Source organism: Pongo pygmaeus, chromosome 19 (genome assembly GCF_028885625.2).
Source record: "Pongo pygmaeus isolate AG05252 chromosome 19, NHGRI_mPonPyg2-v2.0_pri, whole genome shotgun sequence".
Lineage (NCBI taxonomy): Eukaryota > Metazoa > Chordata > Mammalia > Primates > Hominidae > Pongo > Pongo pygmaeus.
The window spans coordinates 87242141-87266024 of record NC_072392.2 but is presented as its reverse complement, the minus strand read 5'-3'; the positions used below and the strand labels follow the sequence as shown (position 1 = coordinate 87266024).

At 37.4% G+C, this 23884-nt stretch overlaps 1 protein-coding gene across 5 annotated transcripts in view; it reads left to right on the top strand.

Annotated features, from left to right (window-relative positions):
- The window catches only part of ABCA6 (ATP binding cassette subfamily A member 6), a 78490-nt gene that overhangs the window by 46942 nt on the left and 7664 nt on the right, over positions 1 to 23884 (top strand). For 2 of the 5 annotated variants that reach the window (XM_063656524.1, XM_063656523.1), the window contains exons 26-39: positions 2435 to 2554; positions 4111 to 4188; positions 5391 to 5482; positions 6176 to 6296; positions 6905 to 7022; positions 7936 to 8027; positions 8462 to 8616; positions 9134 to 9209; positions 9286 to 9380; positions 10306 to 10425; positions 10620 to 10760; positions 12482 to 12561; positions 14367 to 14422; positions 14559 to 14673. In XM_063656524.1, the coding sequence (XP_063512594.1) occupies positions 2435 to 2554; positions 4111 to 4188; positions 5391 to 5482; positions 6176 to 6296; positions 6905 to 7022; positions 7936 to 8027; positions 8462 to 8616; positions 9134 to 9209; positions 9286 to 9380; positions 10306 to 10425; positions 10620 to 10760; positions 12482 to 12561; positions 14367 to 14422; positions 14559 to 14660 (1446 nt within the window). In that variant the 3' untranslated portion in view covers positions 14661 to 14673. Of the gene's footprint in view, positions 1 to 2434; positions 2555 to 4110; positions 4189 to 5390; positions 5483 to 6175; positions 6297 to 6904; positions 7023 to 7935; positions 8028 to 8461; positions 8617 to 9133; positions 9210 to 9285; positions 9381 to 10305; positions 10426 to 10619; positions 10761 to 12481; positions 12562 to 14366; positions 14423 to 14558; positions 14807 to 15807; positions 23837 to 23884 lie in introns of those variants that run through there. The other 3 variants (XM_063656525.1, XM_054458245.2, XM_063656522.1) reach the window with 2 other exon arrangements.

The following is a 23884-nucleotide window of genomic DNA, read 5'->3' as shown; positions in this document are numbered from 1 at the left end:
TAAGTTGTTATGGATTCAAATAAGGCAAGACAATATTCAGAGGCAAGTTACGTTTTGTAAAATAAAGACTGTTCAAAATATAGAAACAAAATTACACCACAGTGTAATAGTAAAATACGTATTTGTATATTTGTAATTTCTGATTGTTTTTCCTTTGCCCTTCTTAATGCTTATCTATTTCAGTGTATTTATTTATTTCATTTTTCTATCACCGAAAGGAATCTACATATTTCTAGAATGGTGGAATGTCAGACTTGAAAGAAATTCAAAATTGTCTAGTATGATTTACCTAAATTTATAGTGTTGCAGGAAATTAAGGAAACAGAGAGACCGATCGGGATACAGGAGAGCTTTTATTTTAGGTGTATATCAGCTCAGCGGACATGTGTCCTGAAAGTCTGAGCCCCGAACAAAGAAAGAGAGCAACTTTTAAGGATTTTGGGGTGGGAAAAATGTGAAGCAGGAAGCAGGTTTGCAGAAGTGAGAACAAAGTCTGTTAGTCATTTATGCCATGACTTACATCTTAGGAAAAATATGAGTTGCAGTTTAACTTTCACTTATTTATCTTGTGACCTTGCAGCTGCACAGCAAGAAAAACAGGGACTTACAGAACTTACAAAATATGTGGGAAAGAGATATGGTTAATGTTTCTTGGGACAGACAGTTAGTATTCTCTTTTAACTTTAACTTTGGGGGGGTGGGTGGCGCTACTTAAATTCTTTTCAGCCTTGGTTAATGCAGCAATTAATTCTATGAGCTATTGTTATTTTTCTGTTACTATAATTTTTACTATTATCACTTATGCTATTATTCTGTTATTTTCTTAATTTCCTACTTCAATAGAGGAAAAAAATTAGTAACTTGCTCAGAAAAACACAAAAAGTAGTGACAGGCTCAGGAATAAACTTGAAGTCTCAGACCTTATGTCATTCCTCATGTTAAAAAATATGAGACAGTAGCATGGTTGGCAATACTGATTCAAAACTTGCGGTGATGAACACATCTTGATTTCAGTAGGCTAAAAAGTTTCAAAATTATACCTCTTCACAAAGACCTCAAGCAGTTTGCACTAAAATTTGCATTTGCATACAAATAACTTATAATTTATTTCTAAATATGTATTGAAAATATATGTTGTCAGAATTTATCTTTCATTGTACAGCTAGTATCAACTTAAACCATGTTAGTCCTAGGACTAAGGCAATTTGTTTACTCCTCATGGGATCATATGTCAGAAGGTATAGTATGTTGATGTTCAGTGCAGTTGTCCTTTGGTGATCTGGGATCCATTTGGAAGGACAGTGTAGGCAATGTTTCTCCATGATTGAGTGAAGCCACAGTCAGCAGTTAATTTATTTCTAGAGTCCAGTGGACTTCCATACCCCCAGGGTTGTGGTGCTTCACTGGTACCCTAGACCCCTGTCTGATAAGGAAGTATCTTTTCAGCCTATTATGCTGTGTAGTGGAAGTATAGTAGCACATCTTAGCACATGGAGTTCTGGAGCATCCTCTCACACTGTCAAAGTTTAGACTCCTCTCTTGTTCCAGTGGATGAGAAGAGAGGAAAGAAACTGTAGAAATATGGAGGTCTGGTAGAATAAGAGGAGTCAGCTAAGTGAATGAATTAAAGGACTTAAGAGTGAACCCCAGATTTCTCATTTGTAAAGGGAGAGAGAATAAAAGTAGCTACATTATGGAGTTGTGAGGATTAAATAATTCATGCTAGATTATTAAAACCTGGCATTTATGTAATATTCAGTGAATTTAGCAATTATGATTCTATTTTTATTATAATCAGTGCATTAATAAGATCTGGCAAGGGGTAGTGCTCAATACATACTTGGCTGATCAATTGATTGTTAAAACAAACAAAAAAATTATCATTATTTCTTCCCATTTGCCAGTAAAAAAATTGTAAAATAAAATAAGTCCATCACAATAAAAATACACAGTCTCAGAAAAGTCATTTGTTTGGTATGGGGAAGAATGGAGCAGGACGGGCAATGAGAAAGCTCCACAGTAGTCTGGTTGAGAGACAGGATGGATTTTTTTTTTTTTATAATAGCAATGTAACTTTCAACATACAAAATTCATTAGCAATATCATTACCTTAGCCATAAAAGGGTAATCCCTCTATCCTCTTGTCTTGGATTAAATTTAATAATACACGTCAAGAAGTCTATTTGGTCATTTTAGCTTTCATCTTAGTCTCCAGTCTTTATTAAGAATTTTCTATTGGGGATCATATGTATTCTTGTTAACAAAAGCTTCTTCCCTACTCTCTCTAAAAGGAGAAACTATCATTGTCAAATGGGTATATCTGCATATGGGAACATTATGATATACATCATGAGAACACCTGCATCTTAAATGTTTTACAAAATATCAATGGGTTGAGTATGTCTGACACAATATATTTGAACTTGCCTTGTAGGCCTCCACCATCATGTTTTCCATCACTTTAATCAATCATTTTGACCTAAGTATATTGATTACCACCATGGTATTGGTTCCTTCATATACCTTGCTTGGATCTAAAACATTTTTGGAAGTGGTAAGAAATGTTACCAACTGTGTCATTAATTTTGAATATGTAGCTTATTAAAGTGCTTTTCCCAGATCAAGAGAGACAGAAAGTAGTAGAACTGGGGAGTAACAGCAAATGGGCATAAGAGATTTTGGGGGGATGATGAAAATGTTCAAAAGGGGAATCGTGGTGATGCTTGCACAACTCTGTAAGCTTACTAAACATCCTTGAGTTCTACTCTTAAAATGAGTGAATTTTATCAGATGCTAAATTAAATCTCAATAAAACATTTAAACTTTTGCCCTATTCACTTTGCAAAATATAGGCGTTGTCAAATGCCATTCAAATATGGGTAATGCCAGATTGGGGGAAAATTGTGCTTGGTTTGACAGGTAATTTTTTAGCCACTGAGGATAAACTCAAATGCGATTCCATTCAATCATTCAGAAATATATATCAAATACTTTTCTCTGTTAGTCACTGTGCTAGTAATTGGGGACACCTGATGAGCAAGATAGCACAGTCCTGACTTTCCCAAAGCTTAGTGGAAGCAAAGACAGACCAAACTTACTCAAGTCAATACAAGGAACTTAAATGTTACAAAGGACAAGGGCAAAGGGCCAAGGGAGGATGCACAAAGCACAGCTGGTGTGTTCTAGCAAGTCAGACAATTCTTCTGGGGATGTTATATTTAAATACATGGCTAAAGGATGAATAATAATTAGTTAATGGGACAGGAGGTAAGCATGTTCTGCAGAGGAAAGCAAAGGCCTTGAAGCAGGAAAAGCCAGGAGGCATTAAAGAAACTGAATGTGGTTCAAGTGGAGAAAAGTATACGATGAAGTCAGGGCAAGATAGTTAAGTGGAGAACACACTTTTTGGAGCTCTGTACCACTCTGGATGAAATGGCTTTAAGGAAAGTAAAGAGGGCTTCCGTAATCGACGGTGTCCTTGGCGAACTGGAAAAGCCTTCCATTTGCAAAAAATACATCTCCATTGGCTGAGCAATGCCTGAAGTTCTTGATTAGAAACTAATCCCTTTGCTTAAAGCATTTTCCTCCTAAATAGACCTGCAAGGTGAAATACATTCATCTAGATCTGTCGTGTATTATATAGGAGGAATGAGTAACTTTCTGAATGAACTGATTGATGAAGAAAGAATAACGTGCTGGAACTAATTATCATTATGGGAAAATAGTCACCATTGGGATAAGAAGGGGCGCTGAAAAGGCTTGTCTGGGGCACTTAAGAAAAATATTGTCGACCCCCAGAAATTTTACCAGTGCCAGCACCACTCTCTGCTATGCTTTCAGTAGACTTTCTGCAAATGTTAAAACCAAATTTTTTTTAAAAAAAGAATTGGAAGACAGGAACAGACATAGGTTACTTGCTTATTGAGAGACAGTAAGAGTTGAGTAGGAGATTCTCTTCTCTGTGGGGAATTACTTTGTCACTAGTGCACACAAAGAAATTGAGCTTGATGAGGAAAATAGTCAATATGTGAATTTTATATTATTTAAATTCAAATCATAAAGCAGAGGAATTATCATTAGTGTGGGTGTGTTTTTGTTTTGTCTTTTCAGAGAGACCAGGAGCACTACAGAGAATTTCCAGAGGCAAATTTTGAATTGAGTGCCACTGATTTTCTAGTCTGCTTCATAGTAAGAAGGCCTTTCCACCTCAGCACACATTCTTTTGGATGACTGTCATTCACTATAACAATCTGATCTTGTCCAAAGTGTGCCACTTTAAAAGTGTTTTTCTATGATCTTAGATAAAGTAATTACCTTCAGACATGTTTCTAAACCTTAGAGTTACTTTTTGCATGCTTGGATTGGCTACATGTGTCCAAAATTTAATATTAAATTAATTTTTTGTTTGCTTATCCTGTTTACTATCCCTCCTCTAAATTTGAGAGAGCTTGTAAAAAATAGAGATGCAATATAACTTACTCCCTTTGAATAATAAAAGAGGCAAGAATTGAATAATAAAAGTGAAAGGGGAAATGATTATTTTGGTGTATTTAGGCTGAAGGGAACTACTGTCTTTGAATCCTATGTGTCAGTACTTTTCTAGGTACAGGAGAAAATAAAGACAGAAGTCCCTGTCCTCATGGAGCTTATATGCTGGTGGGAGGAGACGGATAATAAACTAAATGGATAATATGTGTGGTGTCAGATGGGTGGTCAGGAAAGGCTTCGAGAAGAGCACTTCAGTAGGAAGTGGCAAGAGTGACCCCGGCTCATTCCAGGGTCAGCCAGGCCAGTGTGGTTGTGACTGAATGACCAAGGAAGAGAGTGATAAGAAAGATGACTACGGAAGTCATGGGCTAAAGTGAGAGGCCAGGAGAAAGGGTTACACAGGGTAATCTAGATTACTCTAAAGGCTTTCACTTTACTCTGAGTGATGGAGGAGGAGTCATTGGAGGGTTTTAAGCACAGTGATAAGTTCAGACTTACGTATTAAAAAAGTAGCTCAGGATACTGTGTTGAGAACAGATGTTTAGAGCAAGAGGGGCAGAGATAGCCCAGGTAGGAAGGGGTTGCAACAATCCAGGTGAGACATTATAATGCCCTAGGCTTGGGTGGGAGTATCATGAGTAGAGGTGAGAAATTATTGGGTTATGGATAATTTTGAAGTTAGAGCAGATAGAATTTACTTACAAACTGAATATGGGTGGCAAGAAGAAAGGAAACAGGTTTCACTAACCCGGATTGTGAATGTATAGCTACATTTCTCCCCAAACTTATGAGAATGATTCACAACTATTTACCCAAAGACAAACCACCACCAACTTAATTCAAATGTTTAAATAATATTTGTGAACTTATGCCTAAATATAACTGTATTTCTTTGCTCATAGCCCTACTTTCAGACTTTGCTATTCGTTTTTGTTCTAAGATGCATGGAACTAAAATATGGAAAGAAAAGAATGCGAAAAGATCCTGTTTTCAGGTTGGGATGATATTTAACTTTATACTTAATATCATATTTTAACATTCCTAGATGTTGTCTGTGCTATCATCTTGTTAATACAGATTTACATTTACAATGGAAGCACATGCTGATTGTCATTCGAGAAGGTGGATTGTTGCCTTACTGCCAAGAGATAGAACTCCCAGGCAGAGTTCTGGCTGTAGGCAGCTGTAAGAAACCTTCACTCCATCCAAAATTTAATAAGGACCCAAATATGCCATTCTCTCGTCTGAGATAATTGTGCATGCTTGAAAAGAAAAGATGGGAAGGAATTGATTAAGCAACATAGTTGAGTGTTTTAAAAATGGAGGGCTGTAGAAAGGGTGAGCAGTAAATGATGTTGAAAAAAAATCTGGTGTGATGAAGGTGGGCTCAGACTGAGTAGAGAAAATGAGAGTGACATGAATTTTAAAGAGAAAGGAGCAGTACCTGCTGACAGATTTGAAAGGGTCAAAGATTCTTACTGGAAGAATGGCAACAACATCAAGAAAGGGATTCTGGCTAGTGGGACAGGAGTTCTTGGCAAAAGCAGAAGCAATGTTGACAGTCATCATCACATCATCACCTGCACATTAGAGAAGAGGACAGTAGTAAAATCACAGGAATGCTGAGTTTTGACACATCTTTTAACAGCTAGAATACCACATGTAACGCATTTCATTTGCTCCGTAGAATTTCCCCCCAAAGTAGAGATGCTAAACCAAATCCAGAAGAACCCGTAGATGAAGATGAAGATGTTCAAGCAGAAAGAATAAGAACAGCAACTGCTCTCACCACTTCAGTCTTAGATGAGGTAAAAAAGCAAGGGGCAAAATGGATGTTAATGGAGATATTCAAGAACTGACAAGAACAGGATTTGATACGCTGGGTTTCATTTTGTGAGTCTGGAGTTTGGTGCATTTCTGTATTAGGCGTCCAGGACACTCCAAAGAAGTGTCTGCATAATCAAGGCACTTCACTTATTCGGAGTGTCCTAGAAGCTAAAAAGAACACAAAACCTAATGGTTTTATTTTTCTTTTGAGAAAAGTGGGCTTTCATAATTAGGGCTATAATTGCAAGACCAAACAAGACCTCATGAGTTAAATAATTTAAGTTAGATTTGTTGAAGAATGCTAAATAGAGATTAAGATTTTAAGGGTTACTCTATATGACTTAGATGTGATGGTTCCATGAGGTTAGCCACCCCTCTTCTGGCAAGACAATGAGCTGCTTCCATGAAACTCAGTCTATTTAGAAGCAAGAAATATTTTCTACATTAATGAATGCATATTACATTTAGCAGCATGAATTACTCTCAACTCAAAATATGGTTTGGTTTATGACATAAGGCATGAAAGGTTCCAGCAGAGACCTAAAGTCTCTGAAATTTAAGAGGAAAATCATGCTGTCATCTCTTCTAGAAACCTGTTATAATTGCCAGCTGTCTACACAAAGAATATGCAGGCCAGAAGAAAAGTTGCTTTTCAAAGAGGAAGAAGAAAATAGCAGCAAGAAATATCTCTTTCTGTGTTCAAGAAGGTCTGTAATAATCCCTTTTAAAACTTACCATTATTTTTAGAACTACCTACTGAACGTCTATGTCATAGGCACAGTTTTACTTGCTGAAGCATTCATTCATTTTATATATATATATATATATATATATATATATATATATATATATTTTTAGTGTGCCAGGGAGTGTTTTAGACTCTGGAAATACAATTATGAAGCAACTAGACAAAGAGCATCCAGGTAGAGGAAACAGTGAGGGCAGGGACTCAGACACATTTGGAAAGGTTGTGTCTCTAGCCAAGAGGCCAGTGAACACATCCATAAATGGAAGGGATAAAGCTATAGAGTTGAGCAGCGTCAGATTAGGTACAGCTTTTGAAAACAGCAATGAGTTTGTGTTTTATACAAGTTAGCGGAATACCATTGGAGAGTTTTTAGCTGACTTGTGTCATATTTAATTTATATTTTGAAAAGATTACAGATTGGCTATTGTTTGTTAGTTTGGGTTCGGGGGGACAAGTTCAGAGGCTTTTATATCAGTTGGGATGAAAGATGATGGTAACTTGGACAGAGGTGGTTGAATTTGGGATGAAGAAAATATCCCTAACTTCTCAAGTTTGAGAATCATTCATACATGTACTCAGTGCATCAGCCATCTATTATGGAAAACAGTTGGACACATTTCCAACTGAAACAAGCAATCTGGAGGGAAAAGGACAGATGTATTGACATCAAATTCATTAGCTTTGCAGTAACATTTGGCATAATTACAGAAAATAAAGAACATGCTTTGGTGACATGGATTACATATATGTTATCAATCTCAAAATGGTACTAACTGAAGGGTGCAGAGATCTCAGAAGATTTCACTGGAGCAAAGGGTTTATGTTGTTCAGTATTTCACTTCCAATATTGATAGTCTGATTCTTTCTTTCAGGTGAAATTTTGGGATTGTTAGGACCCAATGGTGCTGGAAAAAGTTCATCTATTAGAATGATATCTGGGATCACAAAGCCAACTGCTGGAGAGGTAGTGAGGAAATGGTTTCCATTTCCAAAACAGAAATTTCATGATACGTATAGATTATATCTTTGTAAGACTATACTATTTTTCTTTTTTTTTTTTTGCCTTTGGATAAATTTTATTTTTCCCCTCTTTAAATTTTTACTGGGCATCAGGTGTTTATAACAGGACTTGGAATCTTACCAGAAACCAATTACCTTTTCCTCATCAGTTTCTCAGGAACTACCTGAGCTTATTAGGTCTCTTTTCCCCTTTGCATGTAAAACTATATTTTTATATTTGTACTTTAAATCATTTTCTGTAATAAATATATGAAGTAATTGCTGTAGTATTTATTTGATGCTTAAACAATGTAGACGCTTATATATGTTAGTTTCTGGAGTAATTACACTATTGGAATAAAGGCTGCATGCCTTTCTAAAGCTCTTTTATTTTTTTAGGTGGAACTGAAAGGCCACAGTTCAGTTTTGGGCCACCTGGGGTACTGCCCTCAGGAGAACGTGCTGTGGCCCATGCTGACGTTGAGGGAGCACCTGGAGGTGTATGCTGCCGTCAAGGGGCTCAGGAAAGCGGACGCGAGGCTCGCCATCACAAGGTACAGACGGGACCCTGCGATTCCTTTGTGTCAGAATGCAGGGAGACTGTAGCACTGATGATGAATTCACTAATAAGGAACGGAGAGTGAATATGCTATCTCCACCTTTCCAGAGTGTCAGTGGCAGAGCAGGGATGAGGGACAAGACCTGACTTCCTGCATCCCTGAATGAGAGATCTTTAAAAAATGATTGTATAAAATAATTGACAAGGAATAAGTGAACGAATCACCATGAATCGTCATCCATTTCAGTTTTCTAATTTAAAAAACCTGGAAATGAAATAATCATCCATTGTCAGTTTCTCATTCAGAATTCTAGTTTTTCCTAAAACTGTTTATGAGGCAAAAAAAAAAAATCTTTCATGTTCTAAAATAAACCAATCTCTTTTTTAAAATCATGAGTTAGGATTTTGGCAATAATATTGCTAAACTTCCCTCTAATGCTGTTACTGTTCTGTGTGCTTGGATTTTCCAAAAACCTTGTCTGACCAGATATTCTCATTCTATTTTCTGTCAGATTAGTGAGTGCTTTCAAACTGCGTGAGCAGTTGAATGTTCCTGTGCAGAAATTAACAGCAGGAACCATGAGAAAGGTATGTGCTGTGTGTGATGCTCTATGGAGAGCTGGTGTGCTGTGGCAGCAAACAGGTGTGTTTTTCTGCGTTGCAGTTGTGTTTTGTGCTGAGCCTCCTGGGAAACTCACCTGTCTTGCTCCTGGATGAACCATCTACAGGCATAGACCCCACAGGGCAGCAGCAAATGTGGTGAGCATCATTATACCCCAGAGCTGAGAGCATGCCCATTAGGGAAGGTTGCATATTTTAACTGATCTTGGAAAATCAGCCCTCAAACCCACTGGTTCCTGATTCAGTGGACATAACTTATATTATCAGGAAAACAATTATTTAACCAGTAGATGATCTAATCTGCATGATGTTCACGTGGTATTCAGGTTAAAAAGACCCAACATTTTCTTGGGGTTTTAGGTTTTTAATGTGGACTGTTAAAATACAAAAATATTTTGCCTTTTAATTATTGAGATGTCTGTAACTGTTTCCTCTTTTTTTCCTTCTACTTTGTTTCCTGGGAGACTATTAACTTCCTGACTCAATTTTCCTGGTTTTTTTTTTTTTCCTTTTTAATGTGACCTATCAAATTTGTTCCTCCAGTTTTTCTCGGGTTTATTCTTTTACTTACTTTCCCATCTAGGATTTACCCTTTGGAATAATAAAATCTTCAATCTAGTTTCATACTTGTCACTGTCCAATACTTTTCCAACTTTAACAAAAACTTTGTTATGGCAATTTTATACAAATGTAGAGAATCGCTTATGAATCCATTATTCCCATGGACAAGTTTCAGCAGGTATCAATAGAACCAATCTCCTTTCATCTATATCTCCACCCACTTCCTTTCTCCACCCTCCAACTATTTTGAAGGAAATACAAAGCAGCATATTCTTTAATTTATAAATATTTCAGTTAGTATCTTCAGAAGATAACTACAATATGATTAGCACATCTAAAAATACTTTAAAATGTTATTTATGTCATCAAAAACCTAGTCAGTACTTACATTGCACTATTTTTTTGCATTAGGATCTGAATATGATTCATATATTGTATTTTATCTTGTTTTTGTTCTGCACTTAGTTATTTTAAATACAGTTAATTTTTTTGCTTACTTCAGGCAGGCAATCCAGGCAGTCGTTAAAAACACAGAAAGAGGTGTCCTCCTGACCACCCATAACCTGGCTGAGGCAGAGGCCTTGTGTGACCGTGTGGCCATCATGGTGTCTGGAAGGCTTAGGTGGGTGTCTCTCCAAAGCCTGCATCTGATGCTCAAAATGAGATTTCCCATGGAAAGGGCAAAATCCCTGTGTGTGGCTGGAGCCCTTCCGTTTGGCTTCCTTGGTGACACCTTTTCTTCTACATTTGAAATTTAAGAATAGCATTAAAAATTAAAGGCAATATTTTTTCCAATATTCTCTTTCTTGCCTATAGATGCATTGGCTCCATCCAACACCTGAAAAACAAACTTGGCAAGGATTACATTCTAGAGCTAAAAGTGAAGGAACCTTCTCAAGTGACTTTGGTCCACACTGAGATTCTGAAGCTTTTCCCACAGGCTGCAGGGCAGGAAAGGTGAGACGGGCTTTTGATTATGGAGAAATATGGAGGCTTTATCCACTCAGTGGTTTCCTTTTTGCTATGTGAGAACTTCATAGTGATTTGGCTTCATAATAAAAGTTAGGGACCTCAGAAACGGATTTGTTCAGTATTCCAGATTATAAGAGATTGAGACCTACTCAGGAAGCTGTGTCCCGTGGGGCACCCCAGGCACACTCTCCTTGGCCATCCCAGGCTGATCCCCAGCTCCAGAGGGGGACTTGGAAAGACTTGGGAGAAGGAACTTCTAATGACTCAAACCCACACAGAACCACAATGGTGTCCTTCCTGGGCCTCCTCATAAATGCTTAACATATATAAATATTTAAAATTTAAAAGATGTAAATATTTAGGGTGAATTTTCCCCGTAGGAAACAAATGGCAATTGAGATAAACAGTCTCTCTTTAATGGAATTTTCATATCTTAAAATAGAGAGTGGAAAGGGGTATGTGTGTATGTGTGTGTGCATGCCCACATCTCTCTCTCTCTCTCTGTGTGTGTGTGTGTGTGTGTTTGTCTATGTCTGTATGTTATTTGAGGGAGGGCAAGAAGGTGGAGCAGAAACTGAATTTGAAATTCCCGTGGAGAGATAAGCACATCAAAAAATAGGACATAAAAGCTACTATTTTATTTTAGCACAATGTAAATGTAATTAAATTTTCTAAGATAGGTATCAGAACATGTAACTTTGTCCCATTCCCAGACGTTTGGTGTCACAAATCGGAGAAGTGGTTCTGATATAGGTGGGAAGATCAAAAATGATAAAACATAAAGAGCAGTGGCTGGTCTAAAAAGGGCCAATCCTGGACATCTGGTCAACCTTAGTGCCACCTGGGAGCACCAAACCCCTGTTTGGGAATAAGCTGGGAATAGGGCATGAGGGTTTACAGCCAGAAGTAGCACACGGAAGCAAGATGCCCCAAATCAATTACGGCTCTTCCTTAGAGGTCAGGGAAGTATTTAGTTAAAGTGTTTTATGTTCTTCCTCTACTGCAATCTCCAACTCTCCCAACCTCATATTATTCTTTACAAGTTAGACTTCTGGAAGAAGGGAGAATAAAGGAGATTCTGAGGTTTTTTCATTGGCAGCCCAAGCTCTATTGATTTCCTTACTTCCAGATGGCCCTAGGGCCTAGAAAGAGCCTTCAGAATAAATATGTCTTCCTTACAGATCTTTCGCCAATATCAACCTCCATCTCCAAGATTTGCCACTATTTATGGTTTTAGAAAATAGTCCTGAATTTACTTTTGTTTAAATGTTTATGTTTTCCATTGTAAATGTAAAGCAAATTGCTGGAAATGTAAGAAATAAAGAAAAAATTCATTCATTAAAAAAACAAAACAATGAATTAGCTTTCTGATGACAAAGATGAACATTTATTTTGGGGTTAATTCCCAACCTAATTCAAACTAATCAAAGGGAATAGTTCAGAATACCTGATTTTCAACAAGCGAAGGTTTTGCATAAGCTGAGCACATATATAATTATGCTGAGTTATTACCAGGAGAGCTGTCTGCAACAGCCAGATACCAAAAAGCAATTCAAAACAATGCTGTGATTTCATATTTAAGCCATACATTAATTTGCATTACTTTTATTTTAAGAAGAAAATTGTTGGTAATATCAATATTTATTCTGATGCTCATTTTCTCCCCTTGAAACTCAGAGCTGAATTCTTCATCTTCCTATTTTCAGGTATTCCTCCTTGTTAACCTATAAGCTGCCCATGGCAGACGTTTACCCTCTATCACAGACCTTTCACAAATTAGAGGCAGGTAAGAGTGACCACATTCAAATAAATCTTTTGAAGAATCAACTAATACTAAAATAATAATTTAATGGAAGCTAATTGTGTAACAATTTTTTAAAATAGGGCCGTAGGGCATGATTTTTAAGAATTCCAGTGGTAAGTAATGGTGAGATTTAACCCCAATTTAGGTTACTCTGACTCTGTGAAAAGAGGTTAATCTCCAGTGCAGGGACCGAAGCTGCAGGAAACACACATGCTTAACTGTTCTTACTGTGAAACCATGGCATCCCCCTCTAAAAGCCCCTCTGTGTGGCCTGCTTTGCCTACATGTGTATAATCCATTCACACCAAGTGTCCCAAATTATTACTTTACTCCCTTTCTTTCCTTACATATCCACCTCCTTCCCACTTTTCTCCCTCAGTTGATGCCCTTGCTTTATATTTCACTAATAAAATAGAAGCAACAGAGAAAGTTTCCATCTATCCATCAACCTCCTTGTGTCTGTGCAAGTGTATTTGGCCTTCCTATTTGAATGATAGCTTCGACTGTCCCCTGCATTGTGTGTAACTCCTTTTGCTTATTGTAATTGTCCACACTCTCTCTCCTGTCATCATTTTCTCTGCTTTCAACCCCTTCATTCCCAACAGCAGACCATTGGGTGTAATTTCTCAGGACAGCATAATGGTGAAGAGCTCAAACTTTAGAGCCCATCCTTCTGGGTTCTCAGCCCAGGCATGGTGCTTACTAGCTGGGTGACATTGGGTGAGGTACTCAGTCCCTGCATATCTAGATGGTTCGGCTCTACTATGATGGACACTATTAGTGCCCACTTGGCCATGTTGTTAGGATTAAATGAGTAAATATTTTACGTGCCTAGGACAGTGCCTAGCTCATTGTGTTTGACATAATATATATCATAATATATATCTCTGCTTTGTTCCTTCCATGCTAGACAGATGACTTTCTAGTTCTTCCTAAATGCTGCCAGACATGTAAGCTCCTGCCTCAGGACTTTGTACTTGCTAATCCTTCTTCCTGGAATTCTCCTTCCTAAACATCCAGGCTTCCTCCTCCCATTTTCAGACGTTGGTTCAATTATTACGTTATTAGTGTGGCCTTCTCTGACCAGCCGGTAAAAAAGAGTGCCTAGTGCTCCCTATTTATTTTTACCAGCTTTATTTTTCTTTAAAGCCACTATCATCATTAACTTTATCATATATGTGAGTGCTTGTGTATTTAATGTCACTAATTCCTCCCACTAAAATGCAAACTATATCAAGGTAGGAGTATTTGTCTATTTTCTTGACTGTTCTATTTCTGGCATCTAAGAGTGCCTCACACATAGCAGATTCTTAGTGTATAAATGGTGAAGTATGCACATGGGGATATGTGAATCTGGTGACAACTGTCATGCAGACTTTTTGGTGGGGAAGTCCAGCAGAGAGGTGATATAACAGATGAACCGGCTGAAGGGAGTTTTGAGTTCTCTTAAAGAGGATGGGATAGGATCTTCCTCATGTGTAAGAATATTTTGATCAATGATGTAGTTCTTCAAGGAACATATATATCTTCCAAAGACATATGCAAGCAATACCAAAACAAATATTATTGAAACATAATATGAGGAAACGATAACATCAGTATTAATATAGTATATATTTATATTAATTCTGTATGGCTTTCATTATTTCATCCTTACATCAAGCATTGGCTTATTCAGCTTTATTTATATTAATGATTTACATTTTTATTCTTTATGATTTTGAAAAAATTCTTGGTAATAAATTGTAAGCATCTACTATTAATACTAGTCTTTTTTTTTCCTTCAGTGAAGCATAACTTTAACCTGGAAGAATACAGCCTTTCTCAGTGCACATTGGAGAAGGTAAGTCAACTGGTTTGACTTTGTATCATCCTGCTAAATTTCACATGAAAGCAACATGCATTTTCCTGTTCATTTGGAAGACCAACAACTTGATAATCTCTCTTCCTTCTTTCCTTCTTCTTTGTCTCCTAATTAGGTATTCTTAGAGCTTTCTAAAGAACAGGAAGTAGGAAATTTTGATGAAGAAATTGATACAACAATGAGATGGAAACTCCTCCCTCATTCAGATGAACCTTAAAACCTCAAACCTAGTAATTTTTTGTTGATCTCCTATAAACTTATGTTTTATGTAATAATTAATAGTATGTTTAATTTTAAAGATCATTTAAAATTAACATCAGGTATATTTTGTATATTTAGTTAATAAATACCTAGCTTTTAAAACTATTCTTCCTCTCAAACATAGGGGTGATAACAAACCTGTGACAAAGGCAATACAAAATATTAGTAAAGTCACCCAAAGAGTCAGGCACTGGGTATTGTGGAAATAAAACTATATAAACTTAGAATTTTTAAAAAATATGACTCTTTTACCTTTTACTAAAAACATTCTCTTGCTGAAATATGTGAAGGGTATATTCAGTAGCCAAGAGTCGCATGACTACTTCACACCAGTTCATGATACAACAGGTATACAGGTTTTCTTTTATAAGCAAGTACAACTCAAGAGTCTTCTGAAAGTGTTCCAGAAATTGCTTTAAAACTCACAAGTATGGGGCCGGGTGCAGTGGCTCACGCCTGTAATCCCAGCACTTTGGGAGGCCGAGGCAGGTGGATCACAAGGTCAGGAGTTCGAGACTAGCCTGGCCAATATGGTGAAACCCCGTCTCTAATAAAAATACAAAAATTAGCCAGGTGTTAGCATTTGCCTGTAGTCCCAGCTATTCGGGAGGCTGAGGGAGGAGAATTGCTTGAACCTGGGAAACAGAGGTTGCAGTGAGCCATTGTGCCAGTGCACTCCAGCCTGGGTGACAGAGTGAGACTCTATCAAAAAAAACAAAACAAACAAACAAAAAAAACAAAACCCAAAAAACCTCACAAGTATTAGGAGGTCCTTGGACACACAAGTAGACAAGCACTCATGTTGAAAAGTAGTTCCATTATACCTTTTGAAAATAGAGGGAGTCACAGTAGTATTTGTTCAGATTTTAAAAATTTTGAATACTCTTAACAACATTAACTTATTGTTTTCAGGGGGTGCTAATTTTCCTTGTCATCTTTGAATAGTTTTATGGGATTTGATATTTTTTAAAATGACTTCTCCCTTATATAAGTGTATGTGCATGTATGTATATCTGTATATTTTCCACATATCTTTTATATTATTTAATTTTTAAAATATCTGTCAGTTTAACATATTACTTTATTCTTTCCCTTAAAAATAGCTATTTCATTCTGAATATCACACAAAAAAAATTCAAAGACCAAGCAGTATTCCTTCTGTGATTTTTTGGATAATAAGGGGTTCAATTCAACAAGAGGAGTTAACTATCCTAAATATATATCCACCCAACATTGGAGCACCCAGATTCTTAAAACAATGATTTCTAGACCTATGAAAAGACTTAGAGAGCCAAACAATGGTAGTAGGAAACTTCAACACCCCATTGACAGTGTTAAACTGACCATTGAGGTAGAAAACTAACAAGAAATTTTGGACTTCAATTTGACACTTGACCAATTGGACCTAATAGGCATCTAGAGAACACTTCACTGATCAGCACAGAATATATACATTCTTCTCATCTGCACACAGAACATACTCCAAGATTGGCCACATGCTCAGACATAAAAGCAAATCTCAATACATTTTAAAAAGTTGAAATCATACCAACCATACTCTCAGACCACAGTAGAATAAAAATAGCAATACCAAGAAGATCTCCCCAAATCATGGAATTACATGGAAATTTAAAAACTTTCTCCTGAATGACTTTTCGGTAAATGATGAAATTAAGGCAGAAATAAAAAAAATTTTTTGAAATAAATGAAAACAGAGATACAACATACTCAAATCTCTGGAATGCAGCAAAAGCAGTGGTAAGAGGGAAGTTTGTAGCACTAAATACCTACTTCAAAAAGTTAGAAAGATGTAAAATTAACATTCTAACATAACACCTGGTGGAACTAGAAGAACAAGAACAAAATCCCAAAACTAGCAGAAGAAAAGAAATAACTAAAATCAGTGCAGAACTAACAAAATTGAGGCCCAAAATTCCACACGAAGAATAAGTGAAACCAAAAATTGGTTTTTTGAACAGATAAACAAGATCGATAGACAACTAGCTAGACTAAAAAAGAAAAAAAAAAAAGAGAGAAAATCCAAATAAGCACAATCAGAAATGACAAAGGCGACATTACAACTGATCCCACAGAAATACAAAAGATCCTCTGAGACTATTATGAACACCTCTATGCACACAAACTAGAAAATCTAGAGGAAATGGATAAATTCCTGGAAACACGCAATCTCCCAAGATCCGACCAGGAAGAAATTGAAACGCTAGCAGACCAATACCAAGTTCCAGAATTGAACCAGTAATGAAAAACCTACCAACCAAGAAAAGACCCAGACCAGATGGATTCACAACTGAATTCTATCAGACTTACAAAAAAGAGCTGAGCAATTTTACTGAAACTATTCTAAAAATTCACAGATGAGGGACTACTCCCTAACTCATTTTATGAAGCCAGCATCACCCTAATACCAGAACCTGGCAAAGACACAACAAAGAAAACTACAGAACAATATCCCTGATGAATATAGATACAAATATCTTCAGCAAAATGTAAGCAAACTGAATTTAACAGCACATCAGAATTTAGTTTACCATGATTAACTTGCCTTAATTCCTGGGATACAAGGTTGGTTCAACATACACAAATCAATAAATGTGATTTACCACATAAAGAGAATTAAAAATAAAACCATATGAGTATATCATTAGATGTGGGAAAAGCCTATGATTAAATCCAGCATCCCTTCATGATTAAAACCCTCAACAAAATAGGCATTGAAGGAACTTACCTCAAAATAATAGGAGCCATCAATGACAAACCCATAGCCAACATTATACTGAATGGGCAAAAGATGGAACCATTCCCCTTGAGAACTGGAACAAGACAAGGATGCTCACTTTCACCACTCCTATTCAACATAGTACTGAAGTTCTTGCCAGAGTAATGATGCAAGAAAAGGAAATAAAAATATCCAAATAGATAGCCACACAAAAAATAAATTCCTAGGAATACATCTAACTTATCTAACCAAGGAGGTGAAAGATCTCTGTAAGATGAATTATAAAACACTGCTGAAAGAAATCATAGATGACACAGAAAAATATGACATGCTTATGTATTGAAATAATATAGTTAAAATGGCCATACTCCCCAAAGCAATCTACAGATTTGACACTATTTCTACCAAACTATTAATGTCATTTTTAATGGAATTAGAAAAAATATTTTAAAATTTATATTAAAAAGCGTGAATGGCCGAAACAACGATAAGCAAAAAGAACAAAGCTGGAGGCATCACATTACTTGACTTCAAACTATACTATAAGGCTACGGTAACCAAAACAGCATGATATTTGTACAAAAAAGGCATATAGACCAATGGAACAGAATAGAGAACACAGAAATAAAGCCACACACCAATAGCCATCTGTTCTTTGACAAACAGACAAAATAAGCAATTGGGAAAGGACTCCATATTTAATAAATGGTGCTAGGATAGTTAGCTAGCAATATGCAGAATAATCAAAGTGGACCCCCACCTTTCACCGTATACAAAATTTAACTCAAGATGAATCAAAGATTTAAACCTAAGACTTCAAACTGTAAGAATCCTATGAGAAAACCTAGGAAACACCATTCTGGACATCTGCCTTAGGAAAGAATTTATGACTAAGTCCTCAAAAGCAATTGCAACAAAACCAAAAATGGACAAGCGGGACCTAAGTAAACTAAAGAACTTCTGCACAGCAAAAGAAACTATCAACAGAGTAAACAGAAAACCTAGAGAACAGGAGAATATATTCATAACCTATTCATCTGACAAAGGTCAAATATCAAGAATCTATAAGGAACTTATTTCAACAAGCAAAAAACCAATAATCCCATTAAAAAGTGGTCAAAAACATGAACAGACACTTCTCAAAGGAAGACATACAAGCAGTCAACAAACATGAAAAAATGCTCAACATTGCTAATCATCAGAGAAATGCAAATCAAATCCACAATGAGATACCATATTATACCAGACAGAATTGTTATTATTAAGAAGTTAAAAAACAGCAGATACCAGCAAGGCTGTGGAGAAAAGGGAACACTGCCACTGTGGAAAGCAGTTTGGAGATTTCTCAAAGAACTTAAAATAGAACTACCATTTGACCCAGCAATCCCATTATTGGGTATATAACCAAAGGAAAATGCACACAAACTAGAAAACCTAGAGGAAATGGATAAATTTCCAAAAAAACATGACCTCATATGCTCATCACAGCAGTATTCACAACAGCAAAGACATGGAATCAACCGAGATGCCCGTCAGTGGTGGATTGGATAAAGGAAATGTAGTACATATATACCCTGGAATAAAAAGGAATACCCAGCCAAAAAATACACTCAGCCATAAAAAGGAACAAAATCATGTCCTTTGCAACAACATGGACACAGCTAGAAGCCATTATTCTAATCGTAGTAATGCAGGAACAGAAAACCAAATACCACATGTTCTCATTTATAAGTGGGAGCTAAATATTGAGTATCCATGGACATAAAGATGGCAACAATAGTCCCCCAGGGAACTAATAGACAAGGGAGGGAGACAAGGAGAAACTAACAATTGTTTACTATACTCACTGTCTGGGTGACTAGATCATTTGTATCCCAAACACAGCATATGCAATATACTCATGTAACAAACCTTCACATGTACCTCCTGAATCTAAAATAAAAGTTGAAATTATAAAAATAAAAATAAAAATATTTTTATAGTCAATGAAGAAAATTTGTATAATAGAGAAAAATATAGAAATTATATAAAATTGAATAAAAGAATCACCATGTCAAGGAGATAATGGAGCAAGATGGTAGAATAGTTCTCACCAGTGATTGTCCTTCTATAAAAACGTCTATTTGAATAACTATCCACAAAAAGATCTTCACAAGAGCTAAGAAAACCAGGTGATAAATCACGGTACCTGGTTAAAGCATAATAAGAAAAGAGGCCAGGCATGATGGCTCATACCTGTAATCCTAATGCTTTGGGAGGATGAGGTGGGAAGATCACTTGGGACCAGGAGTTCAAGACCATCCTGGGCGACATAGCAAGACCCTATCACTACAAACTACAAAAAAAAAAGTAAAAGTTAGCTAGGTGGTATGTGCTTGTGGTCCAAGCTACCCAGGAGGCTGAGGTGGGAGGATTGTTTAAGCCCAGGAGTTTAAGGCTGTCTCTGTCTCCTTCAGTTTTACTCTGATCTTAGTTATTTCGTGTCTTCTGCTAGCTTTTGAATTTGTTTGCTCTTGCTTCTCTAGTTCTTTTAATTGTAATGTTAGGGTGTCAATTTTAGATCTTTGCTGCTTTCTTGTGTGGGCATTTAGTGCTATAAATTTCCCTCTAAACACTGCTGTAGCTGTCCCAGAGATTCAGGTATGTTGTGTCTTTGTTCTCACTGGTTTCAAAGAACTTATTTATTTCTGCCTTAATTTTGTTATGTACCCAGTAGTCATTCAGGAGCAGGTTGTTCAGTTTCCATGTAGTTGTGCAGTTTTGAGTGAATTTCTTAATCCTGAGTCCTAATTTGATTGCACTGTCGTCTGAGAGACTGTTTGTTATGATTTCCATTCTTTTGCATTTGCTGAGGAGTGTTTTACTTCCAATTATGTGGTCGATTTTAGAGTAAGTGCTGTGCGGTGCTGAGAAGGATGTAATTTCTGTTGATTTGGGGTGGAGAGTTCTGTAGATGTCTATTAGGTCTGCTTGGTCAGAGCTGAGTTCACGTCCTGAATATCCTTGTTAATTTTCTGTCTTGTTGATCTGTCTAATATTGACAATGCAGTGTTAAAGTCTGCCACTGTTATAGTGTGAAAGTCTAAGTCTCTTTGTAGGTCTCTAAGAACTCGCTTTATGAATCTGGGTGCTCCTGTATTGGATGCATATATATTTAGGATAGTTATCTCTTCTTGTTGCATTGATCCCTTTACCATTATGTAATGCCCTTCTTTGTGTCTTTTGATCTTTTTTTGTTTAAAATCTGTTTTATCAGAGACTAGGATTGCAGCCCCTGCTTTTTTTTGCTTTCCATTTGCTTGCTAAATATTCCTCCATCCCTTCATTTTGAGCCTATGTGTGTCTTTGCATGTGAGATGCATCCTGAATACAGCACACTGACTGATAAGTCTTGGCTCTTTATCCAATTTGCCAGTCCGTGTCTTTTAATTGGGGGCATTTAGCCCGTTTACATTTAAGGTTAATATTGTTATGTGTGAATTTGATCCTGTCATTATGATGCTAGCTGGTTATTTTGCCCATTAGTTGACGCAGTTTCTTCATAGTGTTGATGGTCTTTCCATTTTGGTTTGTTTTTGCAGTGGCTGGTACCAGTTTTTCCTTTCCATATTTAGTGCTTCCTTCAGGAGCTCTTGTAAGGCAGGCCTGGTGGTGACAAAATCCCTCAGCATTTGCTTGTCTATAAAGGGTTTTATTTCTCCTTCACTTATGAAATTCAGTTTGGCTGGATATGAAATTCTGGGTTGAAAATTCTTTTCTTTAAGAATGTTGAATATTGTCCCCCAATCTCTTCTGGCCTCTAGGGTTTCTGCCAAGAGATCCACTGTTAGTCTGATGGGCTTCCCTTTGTGAGTAAACAGACCTTTCTCTCTGGCTGCCCTTAACATTTTTTCCCTCATTTCAACCTTGGTTAATCTGACGATTATGGGTCTTGGGGTTGCTCTTCTCGAAGAGTATCTTTGTGGTGTTCTCTGTATTTCCTGAATTTGAATGTTGGCCTGTCTTGCTAGATTGGTGAAGTTCTCCTGGTTAATATCCCAAAGAGTGCTTCCCAACTTGGTTCCATTCTCCCCGTCACTTTCAGGTACACCAATAAAATGTAGGTTTGGTCTTTTCACATAGTCTCATATTTCTTGGAGACTTTGTTCATTCCTTTCTATTCTTTTTTCTCTAATCTTGTCTTCATGCTTTATTTCATTAAGTTGATCTCCAATCTTTGATATCCTTTCTCCCGCTTGATCAATTCAGCTATTAATACTTGTGTATGCTTCACAAAGTTCTCATGCTGTGTTTTTCAGCTTCTTCAGGTCATTTATGTTCTTCTCTAAACTAGTTATTCTAGTTAGCAATTCCTCTAAACTTTTATCAAGGTTCTTAGCTTCCTTGCATTAGGTTAGAACATGCTCTTTTAGCTCGAAGGAGTTTGTTATTACTCACCTTCAGAAGCCTACTTCTGTCAATTCATTAAACTCATTCTCTATCCAGTTTTGTTCCCTTGCTGGCAAGGAGTTTTGATTTTTTGGAGGAGAATAGGCATTCTGGTTTTTTGAATTTTCAGCCTTTTTGCACTGGTTTTTCCTCATCTTCGTGGATTTATCTACCTTTGGTCTTTGCTGTTGGTGACCTTTGGATGGAGTTTTTGCGTGGTCGTCCTTTTTGTTGATGTTGATGCTATTGCTTTCTGTTTGTTAGTTTTCCTTCTCACAGTCAGGCCTCTCTTCTGCAGGTCTACTGGAGTTTGCTGGGGGTCCACTCCAGACCCTGTTTGCCTGAGTATCACTAGCGGAGGCTGCAGAACAGCAAAAATTGCTGCCTGCTCCTTCCTCTGGAAGCTTCGTCCCAGAGGGGCACCCGCCAGATGCCAGCTGGGCTCTTCTGTATGAACTGTCTGTCAACCCCTGCTGGGAGGTGTCTCTCTGTCAGAAGGCACAGGGGTTAGGGACTCACTTGAGTAGGCAGTCTGTCCCTTAGCAGAGCTCGAGCACTGTGCTGAGAGATCCACTGCTCTCTTCAGAGCCAGCAGGGAGGAACATTTAAGTCTGCTGAAGCTGTGCCCACAGCTGCCCCTTCTCCCAGGTGCTCTGTCCCAGGGAGATCAGAGTTTTATCTATAAGCCCCTGATTGGGGCTGCTGCCTTTCTTTCAGAGATGCCCTGCCCAGAGAGGAGGAATCTAGAGGGGCAGTCTGGCTATAGTGGCTTTGCTGAGCTGTGGTGGACTCCACCCAGTTTGAACTTCCTGGCAGCTTTGTTTACACTGTGTGAGGAAAACCACCTATTCAAGCCTTAGTAATGGCAGACACCCCTCCCTTCACCAAGCTCGAGCACCCCAGGTCGACTTCAGACTGCTGTGCTGGCAGTGAGAATTTCAATCTAGTGGATCTGACATTGCTGGGCTCTGTGAAGGTGTGATCTGCTGAGCTAGACCACTTGGTTCCCTGGCTTCAGCCCCCTTTCCTGGTGAGTGAACGGTTCTGTCTCACTGGCGTTCCAGGTGCCACTGGGGTACAAAAAAAATTCCTGCAGCTAGCTCGGTGTCTGCCCAAATGGCCACCCAGCTTTGTACTTGAAACTCAGGGCCCTGGTGGTGTAGGCACCCAAGAGAATCTCCTGGTCTGTGGGTTGTGAAGACCATGGGAAAAGCATAGTATTTGGGCCGGAGTGCACCATCCCTCAAGGCACAGTCCCTCACGCTTCCCTTGGCTAGGGGAGGGAGTTCCTTGACCCCTTGTTCTTCCCGGGTGAGGCAACGGCCCACCCTGCTTCTGCTCCCCCTCCGTGGGCTACACCCACTGTCTAACCAGTCCCAATGAGATGAACCGGGTACCTCAGTTGGAAATGCAGAAATCACCCGTCTTCTGTGTTGATCTCGCTAGGAGCTGCAGACCAGGGCTGTTCCCTTTCGGCCATCTTGCCCGGGAGCTGCATTTTATTTTTTAAATTTTTGTATTTTTTTGTTCATTTATATTTATGCTTTAATCTTTTTCTTATCTATTATATAAGCATTTTATGTAATTAAATATTTTATCTGTATATTTTACAGATATAATTGTATCTGAAGAGTTACATTTCCAAACCTGTGATAAATAACCTATAATTTGTTCATTCTGGAACCATTAGTGCTTTATAAATGTAAATTTGTTTTATAATGATAGTTGAATTTATTTAAATTATTTCTAAAACCCAAGCAATAAATTCTCCTGTCTTGCTCAAATGAATAACATGACAATATATATAACCACTTTAGATAACAATATAATGAAATCTTTGCTTGTGTTTTTGATAAACTATAAGTTTTCTTAAGTGTTATGGAAATGTTTACAAGATACTGAGTAACCAACATCAGATATAGTATAAATGTTTTAAAAGTATTAAAATGGACATAGTTTGCTAAAAATATCATAATATGGTTGTTTTTCAAGCTATTAACTTGGGTTTTTATTAG